Below are 17737 nucleotides of genomic sequence, written 5' to 3'. Positions count from 1 at the left end.
TTTGTCATCAGCCTTTTAGACTTCATCTTACATCACAATGTCTTCCTGTTTAATCGTCGATTTTACCACCAGCTCAGGGGCATGGCCATGGGCAGTCCCTGCACACCGTCCTATGCAAACTTATACCTGGGCTGGTGGGAAAGGGAGACAGTATTTGGAGATGAGATGAATGTCTGGTCAGGTCACATCACGATGTGGGTAAGATACATCGATGATGTGTTGATATTCTGGGATGTTACTGTATAGAAGTTTAATGATTTCGTGAAAACCTTGAATGTGAACAAATATGGCCTTTTTTTCACCTCCGAAATCAATCCCACAAAGATCACATTTCTTGACCTAACAATTTTGAAAGCAGAGGATGGCAGGATACACGCGAGTTTGTATCGCAAAAACATGGCGATAAATACATTGCTCCATTGGGAGAGTTGCCACCCGTACCCGTTGAAAAAGGGAATCCTGAAGGGACAATTCCTCCGGGTACGTCAGAACTGCTCATCCTTTTCAGACTTTCAGATCAAGGCTGGTGATCTGACCAATAGATTAGTGAATCACTCCTTAATCCTCGTGAGAGGGAGAGTGGTCAGGGATACGTACGGTTAATTGCTACTTTTGATGGGGCAAATGGCCCAATTCAGGATATCCTTCGGAGGCATTGGGGGATTTTGCAGATGGATCCCGACATTGGTCATCTTGTCAGCCCCACTCCTGCGGTCACGTATCGGAGGGGTCACAATCTGAGAATCGACTGTGCCACAGCTTTTTCCAGAAAGCGACTCCATCCACTTGGATGGTTAATCCCTTAAAAGGGACATTTCGCTGTAGCGGGTGTATAGCATGCGACTCCATAACATCTGGGTCAACATTCTGCAGTACGGTTATGACAAAATCATATACCATCCGTACTTTTATTAATTGCAGATCTTCGGGACTGATATATCTGATTACGTGTACTTGCGGCATTCAATACGCGTGGAAGACAATACGAGTTCCGACGTTGTATAGTAGAACATCTTAATGACATTCGTAAAAATGCTGACACCCCGGTTGCGCGTCACATTGTTACCTACCATCTAGGTGACATACAGGAAATATACGCTTTCAGGGGATTGAGGTGGTACGACCCTCCCCTCGTGGGGGCAACTTGGATCAACGAGTCCTACAAAAGGAGGCCCAATGGACCTTTATATTGGGTTTCTTGCAGCCCCACGGACTCAATGATCACATCTCGTATGTCAGCTTCATTGAATGATCATGGCCATTGTCCATTTAAATAGTCGCTTACAATACATGCAATTGAACATATGTTTGTGCTTTATGTATGACATCTTCGGTTCTTTTTCCATTCCCCTCTGCTAATACGGTTGTCTTAATGGGAGGTTGGCTTACAGTGGGCATCCCTCATTTCATGCGCTTGATCGCGGTGCCGGGAGCTGACAGGTGGCGTGTGCCCGTGGCCCGCCATTCGTCTTCATGGGATCTCCGCATCATACAGAGGGAGGTGCCTCTTCCTTCCTTAACGGCCGAACTAGCGCCGATGCTGTCACCACGCTGGTGGGACAGCTGATGCTCTTCATACTTACAAGCAGTTAATGTAGCTCCTGATGAATCTTAGTCAGAGGAAACGCGTCGAGCTAGGACGCGCTGCTATATTCAGTTTAAGCTGAGCTGATGAAGTAGCCTTACTAGTATAGAGGATTAGTCCCTGTTATTTCAAATCAGATACCATACAGATGAATTGGGATTTTCTCCGTATTTTCCACATATGGGGTCTGTACTAATTCCCTAGTGAATACCCTTGTGGACCTATACTAATTGGCTTGTGTCTCTTTTCATTGCAACCATAGGTGTGTGTTAACACTGACACACCGCTTTCTGCCTTTCCTCCCCGGCATATAAGGGGTTGTAATTGGCCTTGGCTGCAGTGAATTGTGGCATCTGGCTGTCTATCCTTCTATTCACTGGACCCTTATGTGGAGTGTTTTACGGCCATGATGCTCTCCGGGCTCAGTGTTTACAAATGTTAACAGCCTAAGGCTACTTTCACACTAGCGTTCGGGTGTCCGCTCGTGCGCTCCGTTTGAAGGGGCTCACGAGCGGCCCCGAACGCATCCGTCTGGCCCTAATGCATTCTCAGTGGAGGCGGATCCACTGAGAATGCATCCGCCTGCCAGCGCTCAGCCTCCGCTCCGCTCAGCGAGCGGACACCTGAACGCTGCCTGCAGCGTTCGGGTGTCCGCCTGGCCGTGCGGAGGCGAGCGGATCCGTCCAGACTTACAATGTAAGTCAATGGGGGCGGATCCGCTTGAAGATGACACCATATGGCTCAATCTTCAAGCGGATCCGTTCCCCATTGACTTACAATGTAAAGTCTGAACGGATCCGCTCAGACAACTTTCACACTTAGAAAATTTTCTAAGTTTTAATGCAGACGGATCCGTTCTGAACGGATGCGAATGTCTGCATTAAAGGAGCGGATCCGTCTGATGAAACATCAGACGGATCCGCTCCGAACGCTAGTGTGAAAGTAGCCTAAATATTTATTCCCCCTGTGGCAATAACAGGAGGGTGGTGATGTAACAGGCACATATAGTTCACCCGAGACACTCAAGACATATGTTTTGAAGTCCCCTTGGTGTGGTTTCTGTGTGTTCACCACATATGGGAATTTTTAAAGGGTTCATGTATTCCCTTCCCCCTTTTTAGTGTATACCAATAAATGTCTTAGTTTTAGCGCCTCCATTTCCCAATCAGTAAAAAGCAGAGATAGTTCTCTCCCCCAACTTCTCGACACCACTGTGCTGGGGCATGAAGGATGATGCCATTGGTCCGACTAAGATTGGAAGAAATTTAAAATCAGCTTCTGGGCACACCATGGCTATAATGGGTATTTCCTTCTCTACCCCTACAACAGCTTCTGGGAACCGAAGGGAGATTGTCACATCTCATCAATACGGGTAGGTTTGCTTGCCGAATCTCATATCACTAATCCAGATAGAGATTGCAATGGCAAGACATGAGGATATCTTCAGTACCATTTCACTAATATACTGTAGACTTGAGATCTACTACCTAATAAGATGAAGAAGCGGTGCCCATTTACCAGTGATGGAGTGGTTGGAACACTTTGGGTGCTGAACAGGGGGCTACATGGGATTTTAGTGACCCTGTTTCCCCTTTCCTGACTGCCTATTCCGTAGGTGGTAATGGTGGCTTTTGGAGGTCTACTCGTTTGTGATTGGGATATATACATACAAAACATCCCTCTGGATTTCCATTCTCATTTGTGAGAAGATCATAGCTAGCTTTCTATGAAGGATGTGGTTTTCCCTCAAGAACAGCCTCTTTGGTCCTGGAGTATCAGAACTTAGTTGGGCAATCTGCTCTCGCCTTCTCTCAATGATCTTCAGCAGCTCTTCTTCAGGCTTGGGAATGATGGCTGACGCTCTTTTTACTGTCTGCTCTCTAGCTTCTTCTTGCTGAACTTCCACTTCCTGAGGATTAAGCCCCTATTTGGATCCTATTCAGTGCATCAACCTAAAAAGATAATAATCAGACATCTTTACCATCTCCTGATAGCTGGTCCAGAGCTTGTAAAGAAGATCACCAGCATCCTGAAGTGACCCAACAGCATCTTCTAGAGAGGTCATGTAGCCCCAAGATGTCGCTTTGTGATTGCTTTGCCAAGGAGCCTCTTCTACACAGTCATAAACATCCGCATTCCTCCAAGTACACTCACTTATACAGCACTGCTACATTCCACAGCATTTTACAGACATTAGTATCAAGCTGTCCCCAATGGGGCTCAGAATCTAAGTTCCCTATCAGTCTGTCTTTGGAGTGTGGGAGGAAACCGGAGAACCAGGAGGAAACCCACGCAAACACAGGGAGAACATACAAACTCCATGCAGATTTTGTCCTTGGTTGGATTCGAACCTAGGACCAATGCTAATAAAACGGAGCCACCTTGCTGCCATCCAGATGTCATATTCCTCTTCCCCAGTCAGGGTTGGAGTTGTGTCTGAGAAGGTACTGGATCGTCTGTAGTTCCCTTGGAGTGGGAGGAAGGCCTCTACCAGACCTGCTGTCTTGTAGGTTCACCTCCGGAGGTAAGTTCTTAATAGTACATACCACTGACCATGGGATCTTCCACCATCAATTATATTCCTGAGGTACAGCAAGAACTGATGGGAACTTCTCTCTCTTCAAGGCCTTCTAAACAGTGGTAAGAACTGTGGAGCCTGATTTTCTGTCCTGACGATCAACCACTTGGGGCTGAATAGCTTCCTGCAATAAGCGTACTATTTGTATGTCTTTATCTGCTGGGAAAGCATCCCTCACAGAGCAGCTACGACAGCAGATTAGCTAGGGGAGAGGTGGTGTCCCCAAGTTACATGCCTGTCTGCTGCTGCAGGTCTTCAGTCCATAGTTTCACAGTTTTAGGGAGTACTATCTCTCCTTGGGGAGAACGCCTTAATCGACGTGAGAAGGCTTATAGGCCATATATGCTCCTCTGGAATTCTGGGAAGAAAGGGATGCAAAAGTACCTATGGACTGACTGCAGTGTTTACACCAGACTGTGGACTGCCTGACTTCAGCATTTACATTAGACTCTGGAACTATGAAGAAAGGAATGCAAATGAGCTCTTACCAAGTTCCGCCTCTGGTGCCACCAGATGTAAGGCAGCTATCCTGTAGGTCAATGTTCAACCTTTTCAATAGGCTTTGAGACATGACTTAGATATTAAATAAGCCAGCACCTCCTCTGAGGGGTGATTGCCCCACATCAGTGCAGAGCAGAGAGGTCTATCTTAACTGGGTTAATCCGGAAACAACTGTCTACAGATGAGATGCTGGCTTATTTAATATCCAAGCCATGTCTCAAGGCCTATTTAAAGGGTTGAACATTGACTTCCAGGATAGCTGCCTTACATCTGGTGGAATCAGAGGCGGAACTTGGTAAGAGCTCATTTGCATTCCTTTCTTCATAGTTCCACAGTCTAATGTAAATGCTGAAGTCAGTCAGTCCACAGTCTGGTGTAAACACTGCAGTCAGTCCATAGTTTAGTGTAACTGTTACAGTCAGTCCATAGTATAGTCTAAAAGCTGCAGTCAGTCCACAGTCTAATGTAACTGCTGCAGTCAGTCCATAGTCTTATGTAAGCACTGTGGTCAGTCACCAGTCTAGTGTAAACGCTACAGTCAATCCACAGTCTAGTAAAAACGCTGCAGTCAGTCCATAGTTTAGTGTAAATGCTGCAGTCAGTCCATAGTCTAGTGTAAACAATGCAGTCAATAAGTTAGTGTATAGTCTAGTGTAAACGCTGGGGTCATTCAGTCCAAAGTCTAGTGTAAATGCTACAGTCAGTCCTTAGTGAAACTGAAGCCAGTCAGTCCTTAGTCTATTGTAAACACTGCGGTCAGTCAGTCCTTAGTCTATTGTAAACACTGCGGTCAGTCAGTCCTTAGTCTAGTGTAAACACTGCGGTCAGTCAGTCATCAGTCTAGTGTAAACACTGCGGTCAGTCAGTCATCAGTCTAGTGTAAACACTGCGGTCAGTCAATCATCAGTCTAGTGTAAACACTGCGGTCAGTCAGTCATCAGTCTAGTGTAAACACTGCGGTCAGTCAGTCATCAGTCTAGTGTAAACACTGCGGTCAGTCCATAGTCTACTGTAAAAGCAGTCAGTCCACAGTCCAGTGTAAATGCAGCAATCAGTCAGTCCACAGTCTAGGGTAAATGCTGCAGTTGTACAAAAAAACTGGAAAAAATTGCGTGGTGTTAAACAGGCAGGAAGTGCTCAAACACATATGCAGTTGTGCATATATACACAGGGGATATATCAGTCAGCCTTGAGTGGGACTCACAGACTCCTCCCTCTTCCCATTGCTAGCATGGCTTCATGCTGGAAGTAACTGGTGAGTTGTCTGTGAGTCGGACCTCACGCTCCTGTAATTCGCCCACTGGCTCCTGGAATTGCCCATACGGCTCAGGTAGGTGAGTGTTAGGACCCGAGCTACTTGAGAAACCTTGGCGCGGTGCTCGGGCTCAGACATGTTGGCTAATGACCCGTGGGCCATTTTTCCACTGCCTCATTTGCTTACAGCTGTTCCTTTAGAGCAGGCCTGCTCAACCTGCGGCCCTCCAGCTGTTGTAAAACTACAACTCCCACCATGCCCTGCTGTAGGCTGATAGCTGTAGGTTGTTCGGGCATGCTGGGAGTTGTAGTTTTGCAACAGCTGGAGGGCCGCAGGTTGAGCATGCCTGCTTTAGAGGGTAGAGTCCTGACCAAGTTTTCACCCCCAGTAGAAAGGATGATCCCAACTGGGCCCCCTCTTGCCCTGGGCCCCTAAGCAGTCGCATTGTTTGCCGCTATGGTAGTTACGGCCATGCGTGTAAACGCTGCGGTCAGCCAGACCACATTCTAATGTAAATGCTGTAGTCAGTCAGTCCTTAGTCTAGTGCAGGGATCGCCAACCTGTGACTCTCCAGTTGTTGTAAAACTACAACTCCCAGCATGCCCAGACTGCCTACAGCCAGTGGCGTAGGGATCGCCATAGCAGCCATAGCAATGGCTATGGGGCCCTACGCCACTGGGGGCCCGCCGCGACTGAGGATTAAAAAAAATAATAATAAAATAAAATAAAATGTGGCGAGTGGGCCAGGCGTGGCGCTGTGATAGGGGCAGGGCTCCAGATGGTCTCTCCCTCCCCCCTGTGCTGCTGCCGCCGAGGCCAATAAGGAGAGGGACAGGGCCGGGGGAGGGGCTGTGGCCACTGCGCCACCAATGAAGATAATTGAGCTGTTAATACAAATGCAGGAAGCGGGTGCCGGAATCACATAGCCGGCACCCGACCTCTATGACAGGGAGCTGTGATCAGCGGCAGTTAACCCCTCAGGTGCCGCTCCCTGTCATAGAGGTCAGGTGCCGCTATTTGATTCCGGCACCCGCCTCCTGCATTTGTATTAACAGGTCAGTTATCTTCATTAACATTGAGTGCGCCCCCCCCCAGTATAATAAACATTGAGTGCGGCCCCCCCAGTATAATAAACATTGAGTGCGCCCCCCCAGTATAATAAACATTGAGTGCGGCCCCCCAGTATAATAAACATTGAGTGCGCCCCCCCCCCCCAGTATAATAAACATTGAGTGCGGCCCCCCCCAGTATAATAAACATTGAGTGCGGCCCCCCCAGTATAATAAACATTGAGTGCGGCCCTCCCCAGTATAATAAACATTGAGTGCGGCCCCCCCAGTATAATAAACATTGAGTGCGGCCCCCCCAGTATAATAAACATTGAGTGCGGCCCCCCCCAGTATAATAAACATTGAGTGTGGCCCCCCCCAGTATAATAAACATATAAACATTGGTGGGCAGTGCCAATGAGGGTAAAAAAAATAAAAAATAAAATTAACTCACCTCCTCCAATTGATCGCGTAGCTGCTGCCGGTCTCCTGTTCTTTCTTCAGGACCTGTGGTGACGTCACGGAGCTCCAGCCGCCATCACATGGTCCATTACCATGGTGATGGATCATGTGATGTATCAACCTGTGGCTCTCCAGTTGTTGTAAAACTACAACTCCCAGCATGCCCAGACTGCCTACAGCTATCAGCCTACAGCTGGGAATGCTGGGAGTTGTAGTTTTACAACAGCTGGAGAGCCGCAGGTTGGCCATCCCTGGTCTAGTGTAAATACTGTGATCAGTCAGTCTATAGTCTGGAGTAAACGCTGCAGTCAGTCCACAGTCTAGTGTAAACACTGAGGTCAGTCAGTCCTTAGTCTAGTGTAAACACTGCAGTCAGTCAGTCCTTAGTCTAGTGTAAACACTGCGGTCAGTCCTTAGTCTAGTGTAAACACTGCAGTCAGTCAGTCCTTAGTCTAGCGTAAACACTGCGGTCAGTCCTTAGTCTAGTGTAAACACTGAGGTCAGTCAGTCATCAGTCTAGTGTAAATACTGAGGTCAGTCAGTCATCAGTCTAGTGTAAACAGTGCAGTCAGTCATCAGTCTAGTGTAAATACTGAGGTCAGTCAGTCATCAGTCTAGTGTAAACAATGCGGTCAGTCAATCATCAGTCTAGTGTAAATACTGCGGTCAGTCAATCATCAGTCTAGTGTAAATACTGCGGTCAGTCCATAGTCTAGTGTAAATACTGCGGTCAGTCAGTCATCAGTCTAGTGTAAACACTGCGGTCAGTCAGTCATCAGTCTAGTGTAAACACTGCGGTCAGTCAATCATCAGTCTAGTGTAAATACTGCGGTCAGTCAGTCATCAGTCTAGTGTAAATACTGCGGTCAGTCATCAGTCTAGTGTAAATACTGCGGTCAGTCAGTCCTTAGTCTAGTGTAAACACTGCGGTCAGTCAGTCATCAGTCTAGTGTAAACACTGCGGTCAGTCAGTCATCAGTCTAGTGTAAATACTGCGGTCAGTCAGTCCTTAGTCTAGTGTAAACACTGCGGTCAGTCAGTCATCAGTCTAGTGTAAACACTGCGGTCAGTCCATAGTCTAGTGTAAAAGCAGCAATCAGTCAGTCCACAGTCTAGGGTAAATGCTGCAGTTGTAGAAAAAAAACTGGAAAAAATTGCGTGGTGTTAAACAGGCAGGAAGTGCTCAAACACATATGCAGTTGTGCATATATTCACAGGGGATATATCAGTCAGTCTTGAGTGGGACTCACAGACTCCTCCCTCTTCCCATTGCTAGCATGGCTTCATGCTGGAAGTAACTGTTGAGTTGTCTGTGAGTCGGACCTCACGCTCCTGTAATTCGCCCACTGGCTCCTGGAATTGCCCATACGGCTGCGGTCAGTCCTTAGTCTAGTGTAAACACTGCGGTCAGTCAGTCATCAGTCTAGTGTAAACACTGCGGTCAATCAGTCCTTAGTCTAGTGTAAACACTGCGGTCAGTCAGTCCTTAGTCTAGTGTAAACACTGCGGTCAGTCAGTCCTTAGTCTAGTGTAAACACTGAGGTCAGTCAGTCATCAGTCTAGTGTAAACACTGTGGTCAGTCAATCATCAGTCTAGTGTAAACACTGCGGTCAGTCAGTCCTTAGTCTAGTGTAAACACTGAGGTCAGTCAGTCATCAGTCTAGTGTAAACACTGCGGTCAGTCAGTCATCAGTCTAGTGTAAACACTGCGGTCAGTCAGTCCTTAGTCTAGTGTAAACACTGCGGTCAGTCAGTCATCAGTCTAGTGTAAACACTGCGGTCAGTCAGTCATCAGTCTAGTGTAAATACTGTGGTCAGTCAATCATCAGTCTAGTGTAAATACTGCGGTCAGTCATCAGTCTAGTGTAAATACTGAGGTCAGTCAGTCATCAGTCTAGTGTAAATACTGCGGTCAGTCAGTCATCAGTCTAGTGTAAATAATGCGGTCAGTCATCAGTCTAGTGTAAATACTGAGGTCAGTCAGTCATCAGTCTAGTGTAAACACTGAGGTCAGTCATCAGTCTAGTGTAAACACTGCGGTCAGTCAGTCATCAGTCTAGTGTAAATACTGCGGTCAGTCAGTCATCAGTCTAGTGTAAATACTGCGGTCAGTCAGTCATCAGTCTAGTGTAAACACTGCGGTCAGTCAGTCATCAGTCTAGTGTAAATACTGCGGTCAGTCAATCATCAGTCTAGTGTAAATACTGCGGTCAGTCAGTCCTTAGTCTAGTGTAAACACTGCGGTCAGTCAGTCATCAGTCTAGTGTAAACACTGCGGTCAGTCCATAGTCTAGTGTAAAAGCAGTCAGTCCACAGTCCAGTGTAAATGCAGCAATCAGTCAGTCCACAGTCTAGGGTAAATGCTGCAGTTGTAGAAAAAAAACTGAAAAAAATTGCGTGGTGTTAAACAGGCAGGAAGTGCTCAAACACATATGCAGTTGTGCATATATACACAGGGGATATATCAGTCAGTCTTGAGTGGGACTCACAGACTCCTCCCTCTTCCCATTGCTAACATGGCTTCATGCTGGAAGTAACTGGTGAGTTGTCTGTGAGTCGGACCTCACGCTCCTGTAATTCGCCCACTGGCTCCTGGAATTGCCCATACGGCTCAGGTAGGTGAGTGTTAGGACCCGAGCTACTTGAGAAACCTTGGCGCGGTGCTCGGGCTCAGACATGTTGGCTAATGACCCTTGGGCCATTTTTCCACTGCCTCATTTGCTTACAGCTGTTCCTTTAGAGGGTAGAGTCCTGACCAAGTTTTCACCCCCAGTCGAAGGGATGATCCCAACTGGGCCCCCTCTTGCCCTGGGCCCCTAAGCAGTCGCATGGTCTGCCGCTATGGTAGTTACGCCCCTGCGTGTAAACGCTGCGGTCAGCCAGACCACAGTCTAATGTAAATGCTGTAGTCAGTCAGTCCTTAGTCTAGTGCAGGGATGGCCAACCTGTGGCTCTCCAGTTGTTGTAAAACTACAACTCCCAGCATGCCCAGACTGCCTACAGCTATCAGCCTACAGCTGGGAATGCTGGGAGTTGTAGTTTTACAACAGCTGGAGAGCCGCAGGTTGGCCATCCCTGGTCTAGTGTAAATACTGTGATCAGTCAGTCTATAGTCTGGAGTAAACGCTGCAGTCAGTCCACAGTCTAGTGTACGGTAAATGCAGCAGTCAGTCAGTCCACAGTCTGGTGTAGATGCTGCAGTCAATCTATAGTCTATCGTAAACGCTGCGCTCAGTCAGTCGGTACATAGTCAACTGTAAGTTCTGCAATCAGTCTATAGTCTGGTGTAAATGCAGTTAGTCCACAGTCTAGTGTAAATGCTGCAGTCAGTCCACAGTCTAATGTAACTGCTGCATTCAGTCCATAATCTAGTGTAAATGCTGCATTCAGTCCATAATCTAGTGTAAATGCTGCAGTCAGTCCATAATCTAGTGTAAACACTGCAGTCAGTCAGTCTTGTGTAAATGCTGCAGTCAGTCCATAATCTAGTGTAAACACTGCAGTCAGTCAGTCTTGTGTAAATGCTGCAGTCAGTCCATAATCTAGTGTAAACACTGCAGTCAGTCAGTCTTGTGTAAATGCTGCAGTCAGTCCATAATCTAGTGTAAATGCTGCAGTCATTCCATAATCTAGTGTAAACGCTGCATTCAGTCCATAATCTAATGTAAACGCTGCAGTCAGTCTTGTGTAAATGCTGCAGTCAGTCCATAATCTAGTGTAAATGCTGCAGTCAGTCAGTCTTGTATAAATGCTGCAGTCAGTCCATAATCTAGTGTAAATGCTGCAGTCAGTCAGTCCTGTGTAAATGCTGCAGTCAGTCCATAATCTAGTGTAAATGCTGCAGTCAGTCAGTCTTGTGTAAATGCTGCAGTCAGTCCATAATCTAGTGTAAATGCTGCAGTCAGTCAGTCTAGTGTAAATGCTGCAGTCAGTCCATAATCTAGTGTAAATGCTGCAGTCAGTCAGTCTTGTGTAAATGCTGAAGTCAGTCCTTAATATAGTGTAAACGCTGCAGTGGGTCAGTCTTGTGTAAATGCTGCAGTCAGTCCATAATCTAGTGTAAACGCTGCAGTCAGTCTTGTGTAAATGCTGCATTCAGTCCATAATCTTGTGTAAACGCTGCAGTCAGTTTTGTGTAAACGCTACAGTCAGTCCATAATCTTGTGTAAACGCTAGTCAGTCTTGTATAAACGCTACAGTCAGTCCATAATCTAGTGTAAATGCTGCAGTCAGTCAGTCTTGTGTAAATGCTGCAGTCTGTTGTGCCTTTTCATAGGTAAATGCATTGATATCCAATTCATTCTAGTCAAGATGGATGTTCATTTCCTTTAAGAGCCATGCTCGACTATATTTACAATTTTGTATGTCTTGAGTAGGCCAAAGTAAGGTCGTACAAAGGTTTATAACCTTTAGTGTTATTCTTCTCATGAATGTACCAGTCTGAGAAGAATCCTCCTTGTCTAAATTTATGACGGGAGATAAAGATAAGCTCTATGCAGCTGGTGATAATTAGATATTTATTAATGAAACAAAATATATAATATTCATGCATTTCATTTAACGAGCCTTAGTTAGTCCTTAGCATAAGACAATCGGTAGGACATATATATATATATATATATATATATATATATATATATATATATATATACTACTTTATATTATATTGTTATATGTTATGAAGACAACATGCATCCAGTATATTATATATTTCTCATTAGGAGAATATTCGTCTGTAAAGATGTGTGTTTTGTAACAATTAATCACATCTTTGGTGTGACAGGGGTTACTGATATCTCTGTGAATAAAATGTATTTTATACATTTGACCTTAGAAGCTTTAATTCAAAGCTATAGGGATTAATTCTGACACTTGTAGCAATTAGAGACAGACCTCTAGGCGTCTCTCTGAATGTTTCTCCTTCATGGTCAAATAGCCCTTACTTTCAAAGTTTTCCCAATTTTTCGGCTGACTGACTGACCTTCATTTCTTAAAGTAATGATGGCCACTCGTTTTTCTTTACTTAGCTGCTTTTTTCTTGCCATAATACAATTCTAACAGTCTATTCAGTAGGACTATCAGCTGTGTATCCACCTGACTTCTCCTCAACGCCACTGATGGTCCCAACCCCATTTATAAGGCAAGAAATCCCACTTATTAAACCTGACAGGGCACACCTGTGAAGTGAAAACCATTTCTGGGGACTACCTCTTGAAGCTCATCAAGAGAATGCCAAGAGTGTGCAAAGCAGTAATCAAAGCAAAAGGTGGCTACTTTGAAGAACCTAGAATATGACATATTTTCAGTTGTTTCACACTTGTTTGTTATGTATATAATTCCACATGTGTTAATTCATAGTTTTGATGCCTTCAGTGTGAATCTACAATTTTCATAGTCATGAAAATAAAGAAAACTCTTTGAATGAGAAGGTGTGTCCAAACTTTTGGTCTGTACTGTATATATATATATATATATATTGATAGAACATTCTTCGCCAAGGTAAGTGATGGATTCCCACAGGAAAGACTTGTTTCAAGTCATTCCCATTTAAGATCCTAGATCCCTGTTATTTGTCTTAATAGCCTTACCAAAGTTATATATGTGAAAATAGTCCAGGATGGGGCGGAAGGATACAGTTACCTCTTCTAAGTTATATCCTTGGATGTATTTGCCCATCTTGAAGTTATGTGATGTGTAGTTGGTTAGGGGGGGCAGAATGTATTTAGCATTCTATAATGATGTCTAGGATTAGACATGCCCATCCTGATATCATGAGGTTTTCTCTGAACAGAAGTAATGTATAGAACTTATGTTCATACTTTGATATCCTAACCTAATAATAGCTTGGTTATAATGTGACAAGTTATTTCCACTCACATGTATTGTTAAGCTTGTAATGCTTTATATTAACGCTATATATATATTCATTTGCACATATCATTGTGTTTATTTACTTATATATGTATATAACCTTGTAACCAATAAATCTGCATATTTTTATAATACCTGTGTATTATTGTGTAATGCAGAACTACATTTTATCATTAACGTCATCTCACGTCAAAAATAACTTATTTATCTGAGGAAATAGTCGGACTCAGATGTGAATTGTATCAATTAGGTTGTCTACAATTCTCCAGGTCATGATTTTAAGAATTTATGACAAATGTTATAAATTTTATTTTTTTATGGTTCATTATTTTTATGACCATAATTAATAATTCTTAATTGAATTATTACCCCCCGACAAGTCAGTCCATAATCTAGTGTAAATGCTGCTGTCAGTCCATAATCTAGTGTAAATGCTGTAGTCAGTCCTGTGTAAATGCTGCAGTCAGGCCATAGTCTAGTGTAAATGCTGCAGTCAGTCCATAATCTAGTGTAAATGCTGCTGTCAGTCCATAATCTAGTGTAAATTCTGCAGTCAGTCCTGTGTAAACGCTGCAGTCAGGCCATAGTCTAGACCAGTGATGGTGAACCTTTTACAGACTGAGTACCCAAACTGCAACCCAAAACACCCTTATTTATTACAAATGCCAAAAGGGTAATTTACCCTGAATAGTACAGTCCAGTATAGTGTATCTTCCATGTACTCTATTATTTAGCTATAACATCCTGCCTACATTCAGTGCGCTGCCTGTGCCGTTCATAGCGCGCCCAGCGCTGATGAGGGACAGGAAAAGTCTGAGGCATATTGGTGCACCACAGACTTCCTCCACGGTGTGGCGAGCCCACAGAGAGGGATCTGAATGCCGCCTCTGGCATCCGTGCCATAGTTTCGCCACCACTGGTCTAGAGTAAATGCTGCGGTCGCTCAGTCCACAGTCTGGTGTAAATGCTGTGATCAGTCCATAGTCCAGTGTTAAATATTTGCACTAGGAAGAACCTCTGCAGTCCCCTGATAAACCCCCCCTGGGGGGGGGGGGGGTTGGGGAACACATTGGGAAAATGTGGGGATTTTTAGGATGCAAGTAGAGCAAGTAGAGGGGTGCACCTCTATCTTTATGCCCCCACCGTTTCCCACCAACCCTCCCTTAATTTGTCTTTGGTTTGTACGGTTTTCCCTACAGTTTTGTTTTGGTTTGATTGCACTGTCGGTGCGTGGACCTCATGCCTTGTACCAGTTACGTTTTATGTACTGTGTGATAATGTCTAAAATTTTGTTTCTGACAACTGGACAGTTCTTGTGCGCTGGTGTGACTGAGGACATAGATATAATTGGGAGAGATAAGAAGAACATACAATGTAACAGTCGGTGATATTGCAATAAACGTTCCGATGCACATTGTCCATTATATAGTAGTATAAGAAACTAGGAGCTCATTAACCCTTTACTCGCCCCTCGTTGTGTATAAGGCCACGCAGAACCCTCCGGCCCTTTGGTTGGGGAGACACTACTAGTCTCAGCATGCCCTGACTGCTTGTCAGGCGCTCTCCGTCTTCAGGGGCCTCCATTTGAACATGGCGTCCTGGTCACAGTCCTCTTTCTCCTGCTCTTTGGCCAACTCAAGGAAAACCTGGGGAAACAGAGGGAAGCAAAGGTGAAGACGATGACCTCTCACTTAAAGGGGCGTCCACTGTACTATTAGCATGTATGGAGGTAACAGAAGGGGAGTCCTCTGAGCAGAACCTCCCTCTATTAACCCCACGAGGCTCCAATAGCCCTCAGAATGGGCAGTAACGTGTACGGTACCTGCTCCAGGGTGGACTGGGAGAAGCTGTACTCCTCAATGTCATGGGCTCGCTTCGCTGTAGATGGGAGAAGACACAACCATTACTTCCATCCTATAGACGTGTTCACCACAATACATTCTCCCATCTCAGGTTATCACAGAAACGAGCTCCTGTGCCCCCATAACTACACTTCCTGCCCTTATGCTCTGGTCCGGTCTGACATCTGGTTGTAGATCTTGTGGTGGCACCAGTGGTCACCACAGCTGTAGACCCTCATCCTGCAGACCCCTGCCGTACAGCGCTGGGGTAGGTCCATTGTACAGAGAAGACTTACCTTCCTCCAGCTGAGAGAAAGCCTGAGATAAGGACTGCACGTTCTCCATAGGGATCTTGTAGACCAGCAGCGAGGAGAACCTGTGGAGATGAAATGCAGGTTGTCCTCCGCTCTGATGTGACTGAGAAGGTCTGAGAAGGTCCTCTCATTACCTGTCCTGCCTGTCTGCCTGTGGGAACATCCGGACGACCTCCTGGTGAATCTCATCTGCCCGCTGGGAATCCTTCACCTTCATCTCCAGGAGGTAACCTTTACCAAACTTACTCTTCAGCTGCTGGATGGACCCAATGCACCTGGAGACAGACAGCAGTGTAAAGCATGGGGGTTCCCATTCTAGTTGTCAGCACCTGGATCCCTGAACCAGAGGAGTGAAATGCTTGTACCATCAGATGGGATGTGACCCCCTGATATAAATCCCCGTCACCTGAGCTTCCCGGACACCATAATGGCGACGCGGTCACACACGGCTTCTGCCTCCTCCATGTAGTGCGTGGTCAGGATGGCTCCTCGCTCCTTGTTCCGGAAAGCTGCTCGGATGGCTCTCCTGTAATAAACAAGAGACGTGAAGACGGGGGGCGCACCGGAGATCGCTCGGCAATAGATATCTCCCCGTAGTCCCAAATAACACATTAAAATTGCCTGATGACACCTCCGGCGCCTCTTATCTCCAGGGGGGAAGTAATAGAAGAATCGGATCCATGTTCACCGAGGTGGCCACCCCCGGACCATGTACCCAGAAGTCTCATGTCTACGGGCAGCGGTACGATGTCACTCACCACAGTCTCTGCTGCCCTTTTGGATCCAGACCGGTGGACGGTTCATCCAGGAGGGCGACGGTCGGGTTACCCAGCATGCTGATGGCGAAGCAAACCTACAGGGTACGTACAGAACATGGGGGTATTACTGAGCCCCAGCCCTGGACCTGGAAGGAGCATAGGGCAGATGATTGGACACAGCCATACATGCGGGGGGCACATACTTTTCTGGAGACCCCGGCAGACAGTTTCTTGGCAGGTTTATTTAGATGCAGCTTCAGTTCCAGCGCCTCTGACACCCTGAAGATGAAAGACAAAATCTTAAGAAAAGCCCGGAGCAGAATCCAGTATGTGGCCTGGACGTGTAATAATGACGCGTTTCAGAGTTTTGCAGCAGTCTGTTTACCTCTTTATGGCCTGGTCCGCGTCGTCTTTCTTCATGCCCTTCACTGCGGCGTAGATCTCCAGATGCTCCTTCACGGTGAGAGTGGGCCACAGGGGGCTAAACTGCGGGCAGAACCCCATGAAGGCAGTGCTGTCCTCACCTGCACCACACAGAATCACCTGTAGGGGGCGCAGAGTGCACATCAGGCTGTGTCGTTTACTCCGCTCACAGCCAAAGCTACGGTCAGAAACCTAAACAGCTTTGACTGTGACTAGAGTAAATGACATGAGACAACCCTATAGCTTAGCTCAGACTATGCTGGTACCTAATGTAAGCACTACATCTCCCAGCATTCAACAAAGCATGGGGCTGCTAAGATGTGAGATGTACATACCTCCCCGGCTGTAGGTTTCAGTTCCCCGGCCAACATCAGTACAGACGTGGTTTTCCCCGCTCCATTGGGCCCCCAGCAATCCCAGAACTTCACCTGTAGAAAGGAGGGTTCGTCTCAATGTATCAGTGCAGGCAAAAATCTCTCCTAGATTCCATTGTATAGACCAGTGGTTCTCAACCTTTTCATGCCAAGTAACCTCTAGCGACAAGATGTTCGAGCTCAGAAACCCCAAGGAAGAGAACAGTGAAAAATGTTAATAAAGGTCTCTGTTCCAAGCTTTTGTGAGCAGTTCCTTCAGAAGGACTAACGCAGCATGCAGCACCACATTAGGACCCATGATGGATGGCTATTACTCTTTAAATTACATTCCACCCTACCAAACATACAGGAGAATACAGCTCCACATACCTCTTACATCCAGTGACGTGTCCTCCGATGTAGATGTTCTGTTTCCTCATCTTCTCCATTCGGACCAGACCGCCATGATGACTTCTTTAGGCCATGTCTCATCTCTGCAGAGTTTGTCACCCAGGCACTCAGTCTCCTACTTTTCCATCATCCTCCCAACCTTCTCGGCACCCCATCCTACCACCCCAAGTACTGTGCCTCCCAATACTATACTGCAGAAACAGACCCCCTGAGAATACTAGAGCCACACAGATCCTTCAAGAACCATTGCCATACAGTGTCCTCAAAAATAATTGCGCCTAGCAAATGGTGTCCATCAGTAACATTGCCATAAACATAGTCTCCCCCAAAAATAA

The 17737-nt window shown here is 46.0% G+C and overlaps 2 protein-coding genes across 2 annotated transcripts in view; both read right to left on the bottom strand.

Annotated features, from left to right (window-relative positions):
• The window catches only part of LOC121004805 (ABC-type organic anion transporter ABCA8-like), a 525268-nt gene that overhangs the window by 301002 nt on the left and 206529 nt on the right, over positions 1 to 17737 (bottom strand). The window lies entirely within an intron of this gene.
• LOC121004806 (ABC-type organic anion transporter ABCA8-like) lies at positions 14633 to 17058 on the bottom strand. Its single transcript, XM_040437170.1, has 9 exons — positions 16974 to 17058; positions 16601 to 16758; positions 16419 to 16494; positions 16216 to 16310; positions 15864 to 15983; positions 15592 to 15732; positions 15440 to 15519; positions 15125 to 15180; positions 14633 to 14948 (listed from the first exon to the last, which is right to left on the bottom strand). Exons 1-9 carry the CDS (start codon positions 17007 to 17009, stop codon positions 14856 to 14858), a joined length of 855 nt encoding a protein of 284 aa, XP_040293104.1. The 5' UTR covers positions 17010 to 17058; the 3' UTR covers positions 14633 to 14855.

The sequence above is a fragment of the Bufo bufo genome, chromosome 6 (genome assembly GCF_905171765.1).
Source record: "Bufo bufo chromosome 6, aBufBuf1.1, whole genome shotgun sequence".
NCBI classification, from domain to species: domain Eukaryota; kingdom Metazoa; phylum Chordata; class Amphibia; order Anura; family Bufonidae; genus Bufo; species Bufo bufo.
Note: the sequence above shows the minus strand (reverse complement) of the source record. Positions and strands in the feature narration are given on the sequence as shown.